This window comes from Pan paniscus, chromosome 2 (genome assembly GCF_029289425.2).
Source record: "Pan paniscus chromosome 2, NHGRI_mPanPan1-v2.0_pri, whole genome shotgun sequence".
Lineage (NCBI taxonomy): Eukaryota > Metazoa > Chordata > Mammalia > Primates > Hominidae > Pan > Pan paniscus.
Genome location: NC_085926.1, coordinates 49,255,601 through 49,277,459, shown reverse-complemented (window position 1 = coordinate 49,277,459; position 21,859 = coordinate 49,255,601). Strand labels below are relative to the sequence as shown.

At 48.2% G+C, this 21,859-nt stretch overlaps 1 protein-coding gene across 9 annotated transcripts in view; it reads left to right on the top strand.

The window, feature by feature from the left end:
• LOC100967331 (ubiquitin carboxyl-terminal hydrolase 4) overlaps positions 1–21,859 on the top strand; it is a 66,586-nt gene that overhangs the window by 43,088 nt on the left and 1,639 nt on the right. For 6 of the 9 annotated variants that reach the window (XM_008971660.6, XM_034956452.3, XM_055109942.2 and 3 more), the window contains 10 exons: positions 410–634; positions 2,480–2,563; positions 3,147–3,241; positions 6,530–6,721; positions 8,511–8,599; positions 14,836–15,060; positions 16,241–16,311; positions 16,576–16,694; positions 17,022–17,171; positions 20,273–20,376. In XM_008971660.6, the coding sequence (XP_008969908.1) occupies positions 410–634; positions 2,480–2,563; positions 3,147–3,241; positions 6,530–6,721; positions 8,511–8,599; positions 14,836–15,060; positions 16,241–16,311; positions 16,576–16,694; positions 17,022–17,171; positions 20,273–20,376 (1,354 nt within the window). Of the gene's footprint in view, positions 1–409; positions 635–2,479; positions 2,564–3,146; positions 3,242–6,529; positions 6,722–7,457; positions 8,387–8,510; positions 8,600–14,835; positions 15,061–16,240; positions 16,312–16,575; positions 16,695–17,021; positions 17,172–20,272; positions 20,377–21,859 lie in introns of those variants that run through there. The other 3 variants (XM_055109943.2, XM_034956453.3, XM_063602351.1) reach the window with 2 other exon arrangements.

The following is a 21,859-nucleotide window of genomic DNA, read 5'->3' as shown; positions in this document are numbered from 1 at the left end:
GGCGTGGTGATGCATGCCTATAGTCCTGGCTACTTGGGAGTCTGAGGCAGGAAGATCGCTTTGAGTCCGGGAGGTTGAGGCTGTAGTGAACCATGATCACGCCAGCCTGAGCGACAGAGCAAGACCATGTCTCAATCAATCAATATAATATATATTTGAAATATGTATATATATAAACATATATGTGAAATATATATATGTGTGTTGGGGTGGGGATTGGGCGTAGAGCTGGCATGTGGTATGAGTATGATACACTAAGAGTAGTCCTGGCCTTGCTTTGTCCTGGATCAAGCTCTTGGCTGTACAGATTGCCACCTGATTCATCTCCAGGTTTGCTGTGAGTCATTCTGGATGCAGGGGCAAGGGGCTGAGAGGTGTTGAGAATGTCCTGTTTATCCATTTCACGCAGGTGGTGGCAAAGGAAGCCTGGGAGAATCACAGGTTGAGGAATGATTCTGTGATTGTGGATACTTTCCATGGCCTCTTCAAATCTACTTTGGTTTGCCCAGAATGTGCTAAGGTTTCTGTGACCTTTGACCCATTTTGCTATCTAACGCTGCCACTGCCCTTGAAGAAAGATCGAGTTATGGAGGTTTTCCTGGTTCCTGCTGACCCTCACTGCAGACCTACTCAGGTGACAGAATCCACACCCTTATGGCACCCCTCACTGCAAGTGGTCTCCAGATCCCAGTGGGACTGCTCCTATCTGCTGCATTGGCTGCCTCTGAGTCCCCTTGGTACTTGCCTGGGTATGGGCCCTTGGCCTCCATCAGACCTTTGTCTAATCCCATATCATTTAAGGCCTATTGTGAAGGTCTTTGCAGTTTCTCTGCTTCTCTGTCACTTTTTTTTTTTTTTTGAGACAGAGTCGCTCTGTTGCCCATGCTGGAGTGCAGTGGCACGGTCTCAGCTCACTGTAACGTCTTCCTCCCAGGTTCAAGCGATTCTCCTACCTCAGCCACTCAGTAGCCAGGATTACAGGCGTGTACCACCACGCTCAGCTAATTTTTGTATTTTTAGTAGAGACATAGTAGAGACAGGATGTTACCTTGTTGGCCAGAACTCCTGACCTCAAGTAATCTGCCCATCTTGGCCTCCCAAAGTGTTGGGATTACAGGCGTGAGCCACCGCACCCGGCCTCTCTCACTTTTTTGGCCACACTTCATTCACGCGACTAAAGTAACCTGATCTACTAAGTGGTTCTTGAATCTGAATGTTGGGGAACCAGAAGCAGGGTTCTTTTCGTACTCAGATATACCCTCACATAACCTAGGACAGCCTGTACAGAAGATTAGGCCAGATGAGAGGTGTGAGCAGCAGGTCTTAGTGTCTTACCCTGCTGATGGCTCACTGAGTAATTGTATTGCTTAGCCTTCTGGTTTTGATTTCTTTGTCTCTAAAGAAAGTTGAGGGCCGGGCGCGGTGGCTCACGCCTGTAATCCCAGCACTTTGGGAGGCCGAGGCGGGCGGATCACGAGGTCAGGAGATCGAGACCATCCTGGCTAACACGGTGAAACCCCGTCTCTACTAAAAATACAAAAAATTAGCCAGGCATGGTGGCGGGCGCCTGTAGTCCCAGCTACTCGGGCAGCTGAGGCAGGAGAATGGCGTGAACCCGGGAGGCGGAGCTTGCAGTGAGCCAAGATTGCGCCACTGCACTCCAGCCTGGGCGACAGAGCGAGACTCCGTCTCAAAAAAAAAAAAAAAAAAAAAAAAAGTTGAGGCAGGCTGGGCACGGTGGCTTACCCCTGTAATCCCAGCACTTCAGGAGGCCGAGGCGGGCAGATCACGAGGTCAGGAGTTCGAGACCACCCTGACCAACATGGTGAAACCCTGTCTCTACTAAAAATACAAAAATTATCCAGGCGTGGTGGTGCGCGCCTGTAATCCCAGCTACTCAGGAGGCTGAGGCAGGAGAATCGCTTGAACCCGGGAGGTGGAGGTTGCAGTGAGCCAAGATCGCGTCACTGCGCTCCAGCTTGTGTGACAGAGCAAGACTCTGTCTCAGAAAAAAAAAGAAAAAAGAAAAAAAAGAAAGTTGAGGCCGGGCTTGGTGGCCAACACCTGTAATCCCAGCACTTTGGGATGCTGAGGCAGGAGGATTGCTCGAGGCCAGGAGTTTGAGACCCTGTCTCTACAAAAAATAAAAATAAAATAAAAAGGTAGGACCAGATGGCAATTTGAATTTGTATAATTTCAGCAGTTCTTTAGAAAGTACTCTAAAGAATTAAGAATAAAATGAAGCAATGTTTGGAAGAGAAAGAGATGGCCTAGCCCCCATGCTGCTGCCTGTGTATTGAGGAGGATGCTGACATAGAGGTCCTGCTTATTTGCTCTGCTTCTGACTCATCTGTACCCTGACCTCACCATACATTGTTTCTAGAAGGGCTCCTCTGCCCCTAGTGATGCCTGCTTCTCCTAATTCATTTTGCACCCTTTGTGGGGCACCCCTGTGACCTTGACCATCTCTGTCTTGCAGTACCGTGTGACTGTGCCGCTGATGGGGGCTGTGTCCGACCTGTGCGAGGCTCTCTCCAGGCTGTCTGGCATTGCTGCAGAAAATGTAAGATGGGGTGATCAGTGGCACTCGGTCTATTTGGGATACTTCATAGCATTTGGAGTTTACTTTCAACCTTGAAGCCACTTTTTGGGGTTGTTGTTATTGCCAGCACAAATGTGATTATTTGTGTGTGTCTGGATGCCTCACTCACTATGCACATTGTGACTGAGACTGTCCCTTCCAGCTCCAGGAAACACTATCTTTCCTTCATTTGACACTAGCCGTGGTCAAAGGACCAGGAGTAGGGCTCTGCTGTCAGATCTGTGCACTGAGGGTGGCATAGAGACTGCAGACTATGGAATACTCCAGAGGCTCTGGACAACTGCTGGTTTCTGGTTAGCACCACACTCCTCGCCCTTCCTGCCAGTCGAGGGCAGATGCTACCAGCATGTTCAATTCTGATGGCAGCCATGCTGCTCCCCCTCGGGCCTTGGCCCTCAGCTCTCTGGGGCTGTTTGTGTGGTGGTTTCTCTAGAGGCAACATTTGAGTATGGGTATTTTTTTTTTCATTTGTTTCTGGGTTTTAAGCAGTTAGTAGGGGCACTCTTAGCCATTCTGTGGTCTTTCTGTTACTGTTCATTCTTAGATGGTGGTCGCAGATGTGTATAATCACCGATTCCACAAAATTTTCCAAATGGATGAAGGTTTAAACCACATCATGCCTCGGGATGACATTTTCGTGTGAGTACTCAGCAGTTTCTGCTGCAGGTCAGGTCAGAGGACACATTCTAGAGACTTTGCTGCATTCATATCTCCAGAACAAAAATGTGGGCAGTCATTGCTCATGTGGATTGGCCCTGACCCCTGGGTGCAAGAGATGGGTATTGAGGGCATCGTGGGCAGCCATCAGTGCTCAACCCCTCCTTCCCTGCAGAGCTAAACATTCTGATAACTCTCCTCAGCACAGCCACAGCCTTTTTTCAACAGTTTTGCCTATGAAGAAGGCCAAATCACTGCTCCTACAGATGGTCCTACCATCAGAGATGCCTTTCTTAAGAGGAATCCCAGCTGTGTGATGGGAAGATGGTAGTAGGGGTGTGGTACAGAAGGATCTTGTCCTTTCTCTGCCACAGGCTTGTAGCTTCTCAGCGAGTACCATGATACTACCATCCCCAATGCAGAAATGACAGGGAGGGCTGATTTAAACAGCTGTTTTCAGCTCAAACATTCTGTAAGCTCTGAGACTGAGTTTCTTCATCTCTGTGAGGACAATACAAAGGTCTCCTCTGCCTTCCCACATGCTGCTTCATGGCTGCTCTGTGTAATTGTGTGTGTGTCCCTCTTCCAGGCACAGTGGTGTAATAACTTGCCGGCTGCTCCCATACATGAACTTGCCTGCTGCTCCCAGGCAGCCACTTGCCCAGGAAGTATGGAGCACAGCCGTACTGTCCCTCCCTCTTTACCTCTCACTCAGGAACTTGCCTCTGCTGAGAAAGGATTTTAGGATTTTGTTTTGGTTTTTGTTTTTGGCTGAGGAATTCAGTATGTAAAGGAGATAGTTCCTTCCCTTTACATTTTTGGGCCTATGACTTCTAGATCTCTCTAAAAGGAATAGTTCCTAGCCACACCCAAGATCTATTTCTGTTCTCACTTGCACAGACACAGCCAAGAGCTGACACTGTGCCAAGGGCTAGAACATGGGAAAGTCCACTTTCACAGCCATTTATAACCCCAAGCCCTTAACATGGTCTCTGTAAATTCCAGAAAGTAGTGTTTTCACACACCTGAGCTGAAAGGAACTGGAGGATTACCCTGTGGGGAGCTTAGCAGACCACCAACAAAGGAATTTTCAGAGGGCCTACGGGCCAACCATTGGAAAAACAAATTCTTTTATAGATGAATTTGAATTGACAATTGTTTTATGAAAGCAATAGTAGCATCTGGTATTTTTATTTTATTTTATTTTATTTTTTTAGACGGAGTCTCGCTCTGTCTCCCAGGCAGGAGTGCAGTGGCGCAATCTCGGCTCACTGCAAGCTCTGCCTCCCAGGTTCACGCCATTTTTCTGCCTTAGCCTCCCGAGTAGCTGGGACTACAGGCACCCGCCACCACGCCTGGCTCATTTTTGGTATTTTTAGTAGAGCCAGGGCTTCACCATGTTAGCCAGGATGGTCTCAATCTCCTGACCTCGTGATCCACCCGCCTTGGCCTCCCAAAGTGCTGGGATTACAGGCGTGAGCCACTGTGCTCGGCCAGCATCTGGTATTTTTTATTTTTTATTTATTTATGTTTTTGAGATAGAGTCTTGCTGTGTCACCCAGGCTGGAGTACAATGGCATGATCGTGGCTCACTGCAAGCTCCGCCTCCCGGGTTCATGCCATTCTGCCTCAGCCTCCTGAGTAGCTGGGACTACAGGCGCGTGCCACCACGCCTGGCCAATTTTTTGTATTTTAAGTAGAGATGGGGTTTCACTGTGTTAGTTAGGGTGGTCTCGATCTCCTGACCTCGTGATCCGTCCCCCTCGGCCTCCCAAAGTGCTGGGATTACAGGTGTGAGCCACTGTGCCCGGCCTGCATCTGCTACTTTTTAATGTGTTGTACACTGTGCTACTAAATTATTTAATTCTTACCACACCTTTTAAAGTGGGTAATCCCATTGTCCACCGAATAAATAGACTAAGAAGTTAGGTGCTTATTACTAGCAGCCAGAAAATGGCAATGTGGACCTGGAACCTGGGGCAGGTGCACTCCAAGGCCTGGTTCTTTACCACTATGCTGGACCACAGTATTTACTCGAGAGCACACCTTGGACATTTTTATGTATTCTTAGAAATTCCTCCTTCATAAACTTCAGTCAGGACTGTTTGCTAGGCATTTGGGGAGGGGTGTGTGTCTGTGTGTGTGTGTGTGTGTGCGCGCGCGCGCGCGCGCGCACGCGTGCATATGTTTAGTTTCAAAATTTGAATCAGTAAGTTTGTGTCTCCCCCTATAGGAAGAGGGAAAGACTACAGTCGGTTGCCAGCAATTTTGGTAACATCTGTTCCAGGATAAAACATCTATAAATCTCCTCAATCCCATGTATTCACTAAGTAAGACACATTTTTCAAAATCATTGATTTGTATCTAGCAGTTTCTTTGGTTATCTCTGATGTTTTTCAGAATTAGATATGATTCTTTTACTTCAGTGTTTTTGAACAAAGATGACAATTACTTTTATAAATTTGCTTGCTCATTTGGAAAAAAAGAGTTTGGCTAATATCCTAGGTGTACATCTTTGTACAATATTTGGTCTTATTAAAGGGCAGGGCACTCAATGCCTTTTTTTTTTTTTTTTTTTTTGAGATGGAGTCTCGCTCTGTTGCCCAGTCTGGAGTGCAGTGGCAAGATCTTGACTCACTACAAGCTCCGCCTCCTAGGTTCACACCATTCTCCTGCCTCAGCCTCCCGAGTAGCTGGGACTGCAGGTGCCCACCACCATGCCCGGCTAATTGTTTGTATTTTTAGAAGAGATGGGGTTTCACCGTGTTAGCCAGGATGGTCTCAATCTCCTGACCTCGTGATCCGCCCGCCTTGGCCTCCCAAAGTGCTGGGATTACAGGCATGAGCCACCGCGCCCAGCCAACTCAATACATTTTTTAAAGATGAGCTCTTTGATGACAAAAGATGAACTTGGTGGCTGGACCCAGCTGTGTGCCTTTGTGTTCAGAGTGATGATCTGAATGATGGCTGTTATCTGTGTTGGGTCCCAGTTGAAGGACCACAGAGTTTGAGGCCGTGGTTGGAAGAAGGAGTATCACGGTTAGCCCTCAGCCCCAGGTTGTATAGATTCACATTGTGCTGACAATGGTCCTTCTTTGGATTCCTGACTCAACCTCTAGAAACGTCTTGGCAATAGTTATAGCCACCTTTTCTACTCAAATATGCTCTGTCCCAGTAATCATAGCCCTGGCCACCACATAGCTTCAGCTCAGATCTCTGTTGTTCACAAGGACCTACTGCTAAAAGTGCCCTCTTGTGTGATTGACGCAGGTACGAGGTCTGCAGCACTTCCGTGGATGGCTCGGAATGTGTCACGCTTCCAGTCTACTTCAGGGAGAGGAAGTCCAGGCCATCAAGCACTTCCTCCGCATCAGCGCTATATGGGCAGCCACTATTGCTTTCTGTCCCCAAGCACAAGTTAACCCTTGAGTCTTTGTACCAGGCTGTTTGTGATCGTATCAGGTTGGTGGCAGGAATGTGATTTGGTTGTTATCTGAGATGAAGATATACCCAGTAATAGTAGTGGCAACTCCTGCCAAGTGGCTGTGTTGATCCTATATGCTCACCTCTGTAAGAAATGCATTTGCCGGGTGCAGTGGCTCATGCCTGTACTCCCAGCACTTTGGAAGGCCAAGGCGGGCAGATCACCTGAGGTCAGGAGTTTGAGACCAGCCTGGCCAAGATGGTGAAATCCCGTCTCTACTAAAAATATAAAATTAGCCAGGCATGCTGGTGGGTGCCTGTAATCCCAGCTGCTCGGGATGCTGAGGCAGGAGAATCGCTTGATTCTTGATTCTCCTGGGAGCTAGAGGCTGCAGTGAGCTGAGATCGCGCCACTGCATTCCAGCCTGGGTGACAGAGTGAGACTCCATCTCAAAAAAAAAAAAAAAATGCACTTGTGCCAGCCCCTGGATGGGCCAGGGCAGGTGCTATTGGGATGAGCCACCTGGCACATCTTAGGTACCGTGATCCTAGGAGTCCAGTCCTCTTAGAATCATGTTAGGGAGGCTAGCGCTTTGATGGCATTTGTATTTTATTTCTGAAGTGTTCCACTATCGTTCTGAAGCTGGAAATTAGGATTATTGGGAAATACCTTCAAAACTGATGGTGCCACATGACTTTCACATAAGAGTCGAGACAAACTTTCTTAAGAGTCTTCATTGGCTAATTTCTTGTGGGTTTTTTTTTTCCTTCCGAGATGGAATCTTGCTCTCTCGCCCAGGCTGGAATGCAGTGGCGCGATCTTGGCTCACTGCACCCTCTACCTCCCAGGTTCAAGTGATTCTGCTGCCTCAGCCTCCCAAGTAGCTGGGATTACAGGCATGTGCCACCACGCCCGGCTAAGTTTTGTGTGTGTATGTTTTTGTTGTTTGTTTGTTTGTTTTTTTGAGATGGAGTTTCACTCTGTTGCCCAGGCTGGAGTGCAGTGGCACAATCTCGGCTCACTGCGACCCTCACCTCCCAGGTTCAAGTGATTTCCAGCTAATTTTTGTATTTTTAGTAGAGAGGAGGTTTCACCGTGTTGGCCAGGCTAGTCTCAAACTCCTGACCTCAAGTGATACTCCCATCTTAGCCTCCCAGAGTGCTAGGATTACAGGCATGAGCCACCGTGCCTGGCCAAACTTTTGTATTTTTAGTAGAGATGGGGTTTCACCATGTTGGCCAGACTGGTCTGGAAATCCTGACCTCAGGTGATTGCCCACCTCGGCCTCCCAAAGTGCCGGCATTACAGGTGTGAGCCACCATGCCCGGCCATTTGTGTTTTTAATTTCTTAAAATATTGAGCCACTGTGTTATTTTATTTTATTTTATTTATTTTTTGAGACAGAGTTGCTCTCTGCCCAGGCTGGAGTGCCTAGTGGCATGATCTCGGCTCACTGCAACCTCTGCCTCCCACATTCAAGTAATTCTCCTGCCTCAGCCTCCTGAGTAGCTGGGATTACAGGCATGTGCCACCATGCCCAGCTAATTTTTTTAGTTTTACTGGAGATGGGGTTTCACCATGTTGGCCAGGCTGGTCTCGAACTCCTGACCTCAGGTGATCCACCTGCCTTGGCCTCCCAATGTGCTGGGATTAGCCACCACACCTGGCCCAGTGGATAATTCTAAAGCACTTCTATTTACATAAATTGCTTTGTCAGTAGCTATCATCCATATAAATTATGAACTACTTCTTAGCCGCATGGTGGAAAAAATAGATAAATGTTACAACTAACAATCTTTTTTTTCTTCTCTTTTTCTCTTTTTGAAGCCGCTATGTGAAACAGCCTTTACCGGATGAGTTTGGCAGCTCACCCTTGGAGCCAGGGGCCTGCAATGGCTCCAGGAACAGCTGTGAAGGTGAGTATGCACCATGCTCTGTGGCTGTAACTGACCAAATACCTCCTGATTTCCCTCTTCTTCTAAAGGTGTTACACACATGGGAGAAGGGGGTTGGGACTGGGCTGGGGCTCTGCCTACAGCAGCAGAGTTAGGAGTTAGGTCTACAACATTCTACTCTGCCAGTGCCTGTTGTCCAACTTTGCTACCTTGTGGAATCTTCCTTTTTTTTTTTTTTTTTTTCCAGATAGGGGTCTCATTCCTGTCACCCAGGCTGGAATGTGGTGGTGCAATCATGGCTCACTGTTACTTCAGACTCTTGGGCTTAAGTGATTGTCCCACCTCAGCCTCCGGAGTAGCTGGGACTACAGGTGCATGCCACGACACCCAGCTAATTTTTAAATTTTTTGTGAAGACCAGGGGTTGGCCGGGCGTGGTGGCTCACACCTGTAATCCCAGCACTTTGGGAGTCCGAGAAGGGCGGATCACGAGGTCAGGAGATCGAGACCATTCTGGCTAACACAGTGAAACCCCGTCTCTACTAAAAATACAAAAAATTAGCCGGGCATGGTGGCGGGCACCTATAGTCCCAGCTACTTGGGAGGCAGGAGAATGGCGTGAACCTGGGAGGTGGAGCTTGCAGTGAGCTGAGATCGCGCCACTGCACTCCAGCCTGGGCGACAGAGTGAAACTCTGTCTCAAAAAAAAAAAAAAAAAAAAAAAAAAGACCAGGAGTCTTGCCATGTTGCTCAGGCTGGTCTTGAACTCCTGACCTGAAGCAATACTCCTGCCTTAGCCTCCCAGAGGGCTAGGATTACAGCTGTGAGCCACCCCACCTGACATGTCACTCTTCTTTTTGGGACTTACGTGACTCAGTGGCTTTCTGTAAAACCATATATGTCTTTCAAGCTAGTGCTGTAAATTTTTTCTTTTCTTTTTCTTTTCTTTTTTTTTTTTTTGAGACGGAATCTTGCTCTGTCGCCCATGCAGGAGCCCAGTGGTGCGATCTTGGCTCACTGCAACGTTTGCCTCCCGGGTTCAAGCAACTCTCTACCTCAGCCTCCCAAGTAGCAGGGATTACAGGTGCATGCCACCATGCCTGGCTAATTTTTGTATTTTTAGTAGAGATGGGGTTTCACCATCTTGGCCAGGCTGGTCTTGAACTCCTGACCTCATGATTCACCTGCCTCAGCCTCCCAAAATGCTGGGATTACAGGTGTGAGCCACTGTGCCCAGCTTTTTTTTTTTTTAAGAGTAGGGTCTTGAGGCTGGGTGCGGTGACTCACACCTGTAATCCCAGCACTTTGGGAGGCTGAGGTGGGTGGATCACGAGGTCAGGAGATCGAGACTATCCTGGCTAACACAGTGAAACCCCATCTCTGCTAAAAATACAAAAAATTAGGCGTGGTGGTGGGCACCTGTAGTCTCAGCTACTTGGGAGGCTGAGGCAGGAGAATGGCGTGAACCCGGGAGGCAGAGCTTTCAGTGAGCCGAGATCACGCCACTGCACTCCTGCCTGGGCGACAGAGTGAGACTCCGTCTCCAAAAAAAAAGAGTAGGGTCTTGATTATCACCCAGTCTGGAGTGCAGTGGTTCAATCATGGTTTACTGCAGCCTCAACCTGCCAGGCTCAGGCTATCCTTCCACCTTGCCCTCGTGAAGTGCTGGGATTACAGGTGTGAGCCACTGCGCCCAGCACATAAATTCTCAGTTGCAGACGGGTGCGATGGCTCATGCCTGTAATCCCAGCACTTTGGGAGGCCAAGGCAGGCAGATCATCTGAGGTCAGGAGTTCGAGACTAGCCTGGCCAACACGGTGAAACCCTGTCTCTACTAAAAAATACAAAATTAGCCAGGCATGGCAGTGTGTGCCTGTAATCCCAGCTACTTGGGAGGCTGAAGCACGACAATCTCTTGAACCCAGGAAGCGGAGGTTGCAGTGAGCTGAGATTGCATCATTGCACTCCAGCCTGGACGACAGAACAACATTCCATCTCAAACAAAAACAAAAACCAGCAAAAACAAAAAATTATCAGTTGCAAAACCAAATGTCCAGATTCCTCCAAGACATGCAGTCCTAGAAAGTGAGAACTGACTTTAACTAATTAATTTATTTCTATATGGAGTCCATTTTGTTGGCCAGGCTGGAGTGCAGTGGCACAATCTTGGCTTACTGCAGCCTCAGTCTCTTGGGTTCAGGGGATTCTCCCGCCTCAGCCTCCCAAGTAGTTGGTACTATAGGTGTGCGCCACCACACTTAGCTAGTTTTGTATTTTTAGTAGAGACGGGGTGTCTCCATCATGGCGAGTCTGGTCTCGAACTCCTGACCTCAAGTGATCTGCTCACCTTCGCCTTCCAAAGTGCTGGGGTTACAGGCCTGAGGCACTGTGCCCAGCTGAGAATTTACTTTAAAAATAATGACCACAAGGCTCTGTCATCAAGAGATACTCCAAATTATTTTTGGCATTTTAGGGTTGAATACGGCTGGAATACAGTGGCGCAATCATGGCTCACTGCAGCCTTGACCTCCTGGGCTCAAGCAATCCTCCCACCTCATCCACCTGAGTAGCCAGGACTACAGGAATGTGTCACCATACCCAGCTAATTTCTTTTTCTTTTTTTTTCTTTTTTGTGGAGACAAGCAAGGTTTTCCCATGTTCCCCAGGCTGGTCTTGAACTCCTGAGTTCAAGCAATCCACCCACCTTGGCCTCCCAGAGTGCTGGGATCATAGGCGTGAGCCGCCACACATGGCCAATATTTGGATTCTCTTTTTTTTTTGAGGCTGAGTCTCACTCTGTCACCCAGGCTGGAGTGCAATGGTGGGATTATAGGCGCCCACCACCACGCCCGGCTAATTTTTGTATTTTTAGTAGAGATGGGGTTTCACCATCTTGGCCAGGCTGGTCTCGAATTCCTGACCTCAGGTGATCCATACACCTCGGCTTCCCAAAGTGCTGGGATTACAGGCATGAGCTACTGCACCCGGCCTCAATATTTGGCTTCTTATTCTTGCCCGAAATGTTATGTTCATTTCCCGCTAGGGATAAACAGGAATATATTTTGTTTATAGGTCCACCAGCAGAGGTGTTGGAATGGTAATAGTAGTCTCTGAACAGACCCTGGGTGATCTGTGGCACTCTGGAAGCTAAGGCACTCTGATCCCCAGCTCAAGGTGTGGGGTGGACTTGAACAAGTCACTTCATCCCTCTGAACCTTGGTTTACCTGTCTGCAAAAGGATATCTGCTTCACAGATCTGCAATTACAATTTGAGGTCATGCGATTAAAGGACAGGGCACATGAAAGGCACTCAATCAGTAACAACATCTTGTGAGTGTGTTTGCTATTTTTACTGCTAACCCTGCTTCTTAGGCATGTCCGGGACAATGAGTGTCACCTTTTGAATCCTACAGGTGAATCTTGGTGTGTAGACTTCAGACCTTGTTTAAGCACAAAGGTTTTTTCGTTTGTTTGTTTTCTTTTGCTCTGTCGCCCAGGCTGGAGTGCAGTGGCACAATCTCAGCTCATGGCAACCTCCGTTCCCTGGGTTCAAGCAATCCTCCCACCTCAGCCTTTTGAGTAGCTGGGAACTACAGATATATGCCACCACGCCCAGCTAATTTTTCTTTTTTTTGTAGAGACAGGGTTTCTGCATGTTTCCCAGGCTTGTCTCGAACTCCTGGGCTCAAGCAATCCATCTGCCTCAACCTCCCAACGTGCTGGGATCATAGGCGTGAGCCATTGTGCCCGGCATAACCACAAAGCATTTTTAACCTCTACTGACATGGCTCCTTGTTAGGCCTGTGACTGCTGACCTTTAGGTCCCCTGCTGATTCTCTGAGTGACTTTGGGTAGCTGCTTTCAGTGGATCCTGCTTTTTCTGTTTCTTTTCTTTTCTTTTTTTTGAGGTGGAGTTTTGCTCTTGTTGCCCAGGCTGGAGTACAACGGCGTGATCTCAGCTCACTGCAACCTCCGCCTCCCAGGTTCAAGTGATTCTCCTGCCTCAGCCTCCCGAGTAGCTGGGATTACAGGCACCTGACACCATGCCTGGCTAATTTTTGTATTTTTAGTAGAGATGGGGTTTCACCATGTTGCTCAGGCTGGTCTTAAACTCCTGACCTCAGGTGATCCACCTGCGTCAGCCTCCCAAGTTGCTGGGATCATAGGCTGCTTTTTTTCTCATCCTGTGAAATACAGTCCATGGCATTTAATTCTGACTGCATTGGCCCAAGGCTCCTGGCATTATCCAGTAACTGGCAGCCAGTGGCATGGGCCAGGACAGAGTTCTTATAAGTATGAGGGCACTGCTCATTTCCTGAGTGGGATTGAGGCAGTTTTGGGTTCTGTCCTTCTCCGAGAGGCAGCAGGCAGGGCAGGTTTTTTCTTGCCAGTGTAGGAGGGGGACAGGCTTATTGTGTGTAAAGGGACAGTGTCATATCTCAGGAGTTAAGCAAGTTTGGAAAGGAACCTCCATGAGAGCCAGGGGTTGTGGGCTCTTAAATAGCACATTCTCCTTTTCTCAGAATTTCCATTTTTACTGATCAAGTATGTAGATTCTTTGTTTTAAATCTGCTCTTCTCTGTTACTTTTACACCACCTTTTGGAGTGGTCCCCATCTTTGCTAAAGTTACTTATTTGATACTTTAACTTTCCCTTTAGACTGTGTGCTCCCCTTATGGAGCCCTGGAACCTAGCATGGTACCTGCACCTAAGAGACCTTTAGTAAATACTAAAGGAAAATTCATGATAGGTTTTTTTCTGGAGGAACGGAATACTTAATATTTGTGTTTATTATAATATTTGAAAATAGCTGGGCCTGGTGGCTGATGCCTGTAATCCCATCATTTTGGGAGGCCGAGAGGGCAGATCACTTTAGGGCTGGAGTTCGAGACCTGCTTGGCCAACATGGAGAAACCCCGTCTCTACTAAAAATACAAAAATTAGCTGGGCGTGGTGGTGCGTGCCTGTAATCACAGCTATTCAAGAGGCTGAGGCAGCAGAATTGCTTGAACCTGGGAGGCGGAGGTGGCAGTGAGCCGAGATTGCACCAATGTACTCTAGCCTGGGCAACAGAGTGAGACTCCACTTCAAAAAAAAAGGCAATTGACCTTTAAGTTGTGTTTCTTGGCCGGGTGCAGTGGCTCGCACCTGTAATCCCAGCACTTTGGGAAGCCGGGGCAGGCGGATCACGAGGTCAGGAGCTAGAGACCATCCTGGTGAACATGGTGAACCCTTGTCTCTACTAAAAATACAAAAAAGTAGCCGGGTGTGGTAGCACGCACCTGTAGTCCCAGCTACTTGGGAGGCTGAGGCAGGAGAATTGCTTGAACCCAGAAGGCGGAGGTTGCAGTGAGCTGAGATCACGCCATTGCATTCCAGCCTGGACGACAGAGTGAGACTCCGTCTCAAAAAATAAATAAATAAATAGGGCCAGGCGCAGTGGCTCACGTCTGTAATCCTAGCACTTTGGGAGGCCAAGGCCGGTGGATCATCTGAGGTCAGGAGTTTGAGACCAGCCTGACCAACATGGTGAAACCCCGTCTCTACTAAAAAGATATAAAAATTAGCTGGGCATGGTGGCGCACACCTGTAATCCCTGCTACTCAGGAGGCTGAGGTAGGAGAATCGCTTGAACCTGGGAGGTGAAGGTTGCAGTGAGCCGAGATCGTGCCATTGCACTCTAGCCTGGGTGACAGAGTGAGACTCCATCTCAGATAGATAGATAGATAGATAGATAGATAGATAGATAGATAGATAGATAGATAGAGTGGCTAGAGTGAGACTGTCTCGGATGGATGGATGGATGGATGATGGATGGATGGATGGAAGGAATGGATGGAATGGAAGATAGATAGTGTTTCTCACCAAGCTGTCTCCTTGAGTGTTGAGTGTGCGTTTCATTTAAGCCCTTTTCTCTCTGTGGGCCTAATGGTGAAGTTGCAAGAGTGAGAGACCATGTGCTGTGATGGCCAGTAGACAGGATGGCAGGGCTTCTGAATCTCATTGTGCCTGCAGGTGGCTCATTTAAGCTCTCTGAGACTGCCTCCTCATCGTGGAATAGCAGTGCCCAGTCTGCCTGTCTTGCAAGGGTGTGGTGAGAGTCACATGTGAATTCAAGTTAAATGCAAAGGCATAGATTTAACTTCATATACACAGAACAAAATCTGGAAGGAAACACCATAGTTATGTATTAAATAAAATTTTTAACATTGAAACGGTGGGAAATTATATACATATTGTTTTCCATTTATGTGCCAGGAGAAGATGAGGAAGAAATGGAGCATCAGGAAGAAGGCAAAGAGCAGCTTTCAGAAACAGAAGGCAGTGGGGAAGATGAGCCAGGAAATGACCCCAGTGAGACCACCCAAAAGATCAAAGGCCAGCCCTGCCCAAAAAGGCTTTTTACCTTCAGTCTTGTGAACTCCTATGGAACAGCTGACATAAATTCACTTGCAGCTGATGGAAAACTACTTAAACTCAACTGTAAGCACTTTTTCTGACCTTTCAAGCTGGGCTTTAGGGTCTTAGGATCTGTTTGAAAATCCTTACACTTGACACTCACTGCATTGGGCTTTCACAGTCTCTGTGCCTCCAGGAGCAGCACTTGTATGACCCTTGGCTTGAAGCCCCCTAAGGACTGTTTCAGAGATCCCCCTACCTTTCAGGCTTTTCTCCTCAGTCCTCAATGACCTCAGAGGAAAGTAGGTCTCCCTCCACTCCCTCTGCGGGAATTTGCTGTGGGTCGATAACCTTTCCTGTGGCCACCCTTGGCAGCAACATTTCCCCATATTTGCTCACTTATAAGAATAAGCGCATATTTATTTTGTTCATTAATACTCACGAAATGTGACCCATTCAGAGGATGGTCATGGATTTTGTAGCCTCACCGACACATGGAGGTTGTAATGGGGACTGCTCTACAGACAGGAAGAGGCATTCTGAGGGGTTGTGTGAAAAGCACAATTGGCCAGTGAGGACACCTTTGCCAGTTGGGGGAGGAGAAGCATCTCTGTCTTTCAGCTCCCTTCCCACCTCACCCTCCTGAGTAGCTGAGACTACAGGTGTGCACCACCACACCCAGCTAATATTTGTAGTTTGTGTAGAGACAGGGTCTCACTATGTTGCCCAGGCTGGAATGCCTTGCAAATTCTAGCCATCTTCTCAAACTCCAGTCTTTGACTTTTCAGCTTAATCTTCCCCTCTCTTCCCCTATGCTAAGTCCTGGAAACTGCCTGCAGTCAATAAGCTAGGGCAATGTAGGGGTCTCTTTTTTTTTTTCCTTCTGTCAGGGATCTCCTTCCTGCTCTATCCAATGTCTGAAAACAATTGTTTCATCCATTTTGTCAGTTTTTTTGTGGTTTATGGTAGGATGATAAATCTGGTCCCTATTACTCCCATCTTGACCTGTGCCCTTTCAGAATTCTCCACAGTTAGTTCCTTTGTAGCTTATCTGTATCACTGAGGAAGTCTTTGCCAAAGGCTTTTTGGGGCTGGGGGTCAGAAGGGCTGGCCCATTGCAGAGCATTGCTCTTGACACTGGCTGCTGATGGGGGAGAAGGTGTTGATGGTGTGGCCTGAGTGTGGTCCTTCTCACTCCTGTCACTTGGAGAGCCTTTCCTGTTGCTTGCCATTCCATAACAAGTGACATTTTGGTCCTCCTCAGCTCGATCTACACTGGCCATGGATTGGGACAGTGAAACTCGGAGACTTTACTATGATGAGCAAGAATCTGAGGTAGGTCCCTCGGGGTTCGTGGTCGGTGGTGTCTGCTGGTTTCTGCTCTGGATGTGGACTGCGATCACTTTCACCAGTTGGACAGCAATTTAGCAAGTTATATTTAAGACTGAGAAGGAAAAGCACTTCAAGATTTTGTCATTTTATGTTCAGAGGCTCTAGAAAGTGTACTACATTCCAGGTGGGAGAGCCTCTGTAGGCCTTCGTGTCTTAATGCAGTAAGATCTCTTTCTCCAGCAGAACTGAGTGCTTTGTTTCCCATAGGCCTACGAGAAGCATGTGAGCATGTTGCAGCCTCAGAAGAAGAAGAAGACCACAGTGGCCCTGAGAGACTGCATCGAGCTCTTCACCACCATGGAGACCCTTGGGGAGCATGACCCCTGGTACGCAGCTCCTCACTGTCTGGGCAGAGGCCCCATGCACCCCAGGACTCAGATCTGCTAGGGCCATCTGTGCACATAAACCCCTTTGTATTTGGATGTGTCAGTTCTTTATATAGCCAACCCTACAACATAATCCTCTGTGAGTTGAGGTTTCCTAGGAAAGCCGTCACCCCATTTTGGAAGACAGGTCCCTGGCCAGAAGCAGTAGTGTTGAGTGCTGACCGAGAGGATGGCAGCTATCGGGACTGCAGCTGTGCCTCCATGCATGAGTGCCCAGCTGGCACTGGCTGCTGGCTTGCCCTGCTAAGTGGAGCTTTCTCTTTTTAGGTACTGTCCCAACTGTAAGAAGCATCAACAGGCCACAAAAAAGTTTGACCTATGGTCCTTGCCCAAGATCCTGGTGGTCCACCTCAAACGTTTCTCCTACAACAGATACTGGAGGGATAAGCTCGACACAGTCGTAGAATTCCCAATCAGGTGGGTCATGGTGACTACAGTGTTAGGAACATTTAAAAACAGGCAGAAAATCTTGGCACTGATTGGCTGAGTGGTTTGCCACCAAAAACTTTTCTGAGTAAGGATGTGTGTTGCCGGGGTCTAGGAGGTCAGAGTTTAGCTGTAGTTACCCCTTCTGTCCCTATCCTCCCATCTTTGGGGAAGAGACTCTCCAGTGGAAGCATTTGCCCAGACACAGGCTGCTGCCAGTCACCCCTGCCACTGCTAGTTTCCCTCTCAAGTCACTTAGGCCACCTAACTGGCCTTCCTGTCCATCATCTGTCACAGGTAGCCTCACCTTAGCAGAGGCAGCACAATAGGGGACAAGGCAACCAAGAATAGCCTGTCAGGTAGAGTTGGGTTATTATTGGGGGCTGCAGGTGGGCTGCACACCTGCCATGATCCTGTCCCTCGGGTAGGGATTGGGACTGGCTGTCTACTCATATCCTCTCAAGCCCCACAGTACAGACTGTAACTAAGAACAGGAAAGTAAGTTAACAGATAGATGTTCCCTGGCTGGGCACAGTGGCTCACATATCAATTTGGGAGGCCAAGGTGGGAGGATCACTTGAGCCTAGGAGTTCAAAACCAGCCTGGGCAACATAGACTTCCTCTCTACAAAAAATAAAAAATATATTTAAAAAAATAGGCTGGGCACGGTGGCTTATGCTTGTAATCCCAGCACTTTGGGAGGCCAAGGTGGGCAGATCACAAGGTCTGGAGATCGAGACCATCCTGGCCAACATGGTGAAACCTCATCTCTACTAAAAATGCAAAAGTTAGCTGGACGTGGTGGCGCACACCTGTGGTCCCAGCTACTCAGGAGGCTGAGGCAGGAAAATCGCCTGAACCTAGGAGGCAAAAGTTGCAGCGAGCCAAGATTGCGCCACTGCACTCCAGCCTGGTGACAGAGCGAGACTCCATCTCAAAAAAAAAAAAAAGAGGCTGGCACAGTGGCTCACACCTGTAATCCCAGCACTGTGGGAGGCCAAGGTGGGTGGATCACTTGAGATCAGGAGCCGGAGAGTAGCCTGGCCAACATGGTGAAATCCTGTCTCCAGTAAAACTACAAAAATTAGCTGGATGTGGTGGTGCACGCCTGTAATCCCAGCTACTAGGGAGGCTGAGGCAGGAGAATTGCTTGAACCCACTAGGCGGAGGTTGCAGTGAGCCAAGATTGTGCCACTGCACTCCAGCCTGAGCAACAGAGCAAGACCCTGTTTCCAAAAAAAGAAAAAAAAAAGGGAGTTGCCCACAAAATGTAGATTTTAAAATGCTTTCTGGGGGAAGGAATAGATACATGAAGTATAGCATGTCAGCAGGAGACTCCAGGTGATGGATAATAAGTATTTGTTGTAAAAATTCTTTATCTTGGCTGGGCGCAGTGGCTCACACCTGTAATCCCAGCACTTTGGGAGGCTGAGGTGGGCAAATTACGAGGTCAGGAGTTTGAGACCAGCCTGACCAACATGGTGAAACCCCATCTCTACTAAAAGTACAAAACAAAATTAGCTAGGCATGGTGGCGCATGCCTGTAATCCCTGCTACTTGGGAGGCTGAGGCAGGAGAATCACTTGAACCCAAGAGGCAGAGGTTGCAGTGAGTCAAGATCGCGCCACTGCACTCCAGCCCGGACGACACAGCGAGACTCCGTCTCAAAAAAAAAAAAATTCTTTATCTTTTCTGTGTGTTTGAAAATTTTTAAATAAAATATTGGAGGAAGAAAGCTTTCTGGGGCCTGTTTTGGTTGAGTTTAAATTATTATGGCACCAACTGTAATTCTGTTAAGAACAGCCATTTCTGCATACTTGCTGAAGCCCTCTGTGTGTAGCTCTAGACCCTCATCACCATTTTGTCTGGTGCTGGAGTTACCCAGAAAGGTTCTCCCATTTTCTTTTGTTGTTGTTGTTGTTGTTGTTGTTGTTTTGAGACCGTGTCTCACTCTGTCGCCAGGCCAGAGTGCAGTGGTGCGATCTCGGCTCACTACAACCTCTGCCTCCTGGGTTCAAGCAATTCTCCTGCCTCAGCCCCCTGAGTAGCTGGGACTACAGGCGCCTGCCACCATACCCAGCTAATTTTTGTATTTTTAGTAGAGACGGGGTTTTACCATGTTGGCCAGGATGGTCTCAAACTCCTGACCTCATGATCCACCCACCTTGGCCTCCCAAAGTGCTGGGATTACAGGCATGAGCCACTGTGCCCGGCCTTTTTTTTTTTTTTTTTTTGAGACGGAGTTACGCTCTTGTCGCCCAGGCCGGAGTGCAATGGCACGATCTTGGCTCACTGCAAACTCCGCCTCCCGGGATCAATCGATTCTCTTACCTAAGCCTCCCAAGTAGCTAGGATTACAGGTGTGTGCCACCATGCCCGGCTAATTTTTGTGTGTGTGTATATATAAATGTATATATATGTGTGTGTGTGTGTGTGTATATATATATATATATATATATATATATACTTTTTTTTTTTTTTTTTGAGACGGAGTCTTGCTCTGTTGCCCAGGCTGGACTGCAGTAGTGCGATCTTGGCTCACTGCAAGCTCCACCTCCCGGGTTCACGCCATTCTCCTGCCTCAGCCTCCCGAGTAGCTGGGACTACAGGCTCCCACCACCAAGCCCAGCTAATTTTTGTATTTTTTAGTAGAGACAGGGTTTCACCGTGTTAGCCAGGATGGTCTCAATCTTCTGATCTCGTGATCCGCCTGCCTTGGCCTCCGAAAGTGCTGGGATTACAGGTGTGAGCCACCGTGCGCGGCCTAATTTTTGTATTTTTAGCAGAGACAGGGTTTCACCATGTTGGTCGGGCTCGTCTCGAACTCCTGATCTCAGGTGATCCACCTGCCTTGGCCCCACAAAGTGCTGGGATTACAAGCATGAGCCACCACACCCAGCCCCATTTTCTAGCCTGAATATGTCAGTGGTCAGAACACGGATCCTAGAGTCCCTTCCATCTTGGTCTCTCTCGAATAGTTTGAGTGCCTCCCTGTGTTCTGCCCTGTTGCATAACAGAGGTTGCTGGGTTACTCTTAACTACTTTGTTTGGGTTTAACATATTCAATAACTATTTTTGTGTTTTGTGCTCAGAGGGCTGAACATGTCCGAGTTTGTCTGTAACCTGTCAGCAAGGCCTTATGTGTACGACCTCATTGCCGTGTCCAATCATTATGGAGCCATGGGGGTTGGCCACTGTAAGTATTGACATCTGCTTCCTTCTGAGATATTGAAATGTGCTCGGCCATCATCTCTCACCAGTGGACCAGGCATTGCCCTAAATGCTTTGCTTATGCAGTTTCACAGGCTTCATGCTGCACGCTTTCTTCATACTGATTCCCCTCTCTGTTTTTTTTTAAATTCTTTTTTTTTTTTTTTTTTTTTTGAGACGGAGTCTCGTTATGTCACCCAGGCTAGAACACAGTGGCGCAATCTCCACTCACTGCAAGCTCTGCCTCCCAGGTTCACGCCATTCTCCTGCCTCAGCCTCCTGAGTAGCTGGGACTACAGGCGCCCGCCACCACGCCTGGCTAATTTTTTGTATTTTTAGTAGAGATGGAGTTTCACCATGTTAGCCAGGATGGTCTCGATCTCCTGACCTCGTGATCCGCCCGCCTCGGCCTCCCAAAGTGCTGGGATTACAGGTGTGAGCCACTGTGCCTGGCTGGTTTGCTCTTTTTTTGAGACAGATTCTCACTCTGTCACCCAGGCTGGAAAGCAGTGGCGCAGTCTCGGCTCACTTGCAACCTCCACCTCCCGGGTTCAAGCGATTCTCGTGCCTCAGCCTCCCGAGTAGCTGGGATTACAGGTGTGCGCCACCACACCTGGCTAATTTTTGTATTTTTAGTAGAGACAGGGTTTTGCCATGTTGCCCAGGCTGGTCTTGAACTCCTGGGCTCAAGCGAACCACCCTGCCTTGGCCTCCCAAAGTGTTGGGATCACAGGTGTGAGTCACCGTGCCCAGCCTGTGTTCATTTTTATTTGCTAATTTTTGCACACAAACATACCATTTGGGCAAGTTTCTCATCCTCAGTTTTCTCGTCCATGAGGTTAGGCTGGTTGTGTGAGGGTCCACATTGGGCCTACAGTTGGAACTTCAAAATTGAAAGCCACCGTTGCTGCTATTGTGTCAAGCACAGACTGTGTGAACTGGCCTTGGGCACCTTCTCTGTTGCCCTTTCCCATGATCCTCACCACCACTTTGTGCAGTCAATGCTATAGTGAGGAAACTGAGGCTGAAGTGTTAAACACCTTACCTAAAGCCACACAGTAAGTTGACACTGGAAATCAGATCTCCATTGGGTTCTGTAGTTTCTGAGAGTCTGGGTGGAGCAGGAACTGGGCTGGGATTGCTGTAATAAACACATCCTGCTTGGGAATAGTGTAAAGTCAAGACAAGAAGCATTGCCTCTGGGAAATGCTTGAATCATTGTGGGAAACTGTTACCCAACCACAGACTCTGGACTCCTAGTTTTAGAGAAAGATAATTTTTTTTTTTTTTGGATATGGAGACTAAGGTATGTTGTTCACATCCCAGCTCTGCAAACCCAAACACCCAATGTTCCTCTAACTGGGATTATTCTGTAGGCTCCCGAGGCACTAAGCATTCTGTTGATGTTAGTAGCCACCTGCCTAGATGCAATGGGGGAGACTGACTTGGCATGTCCTTGTGAGAGCTAT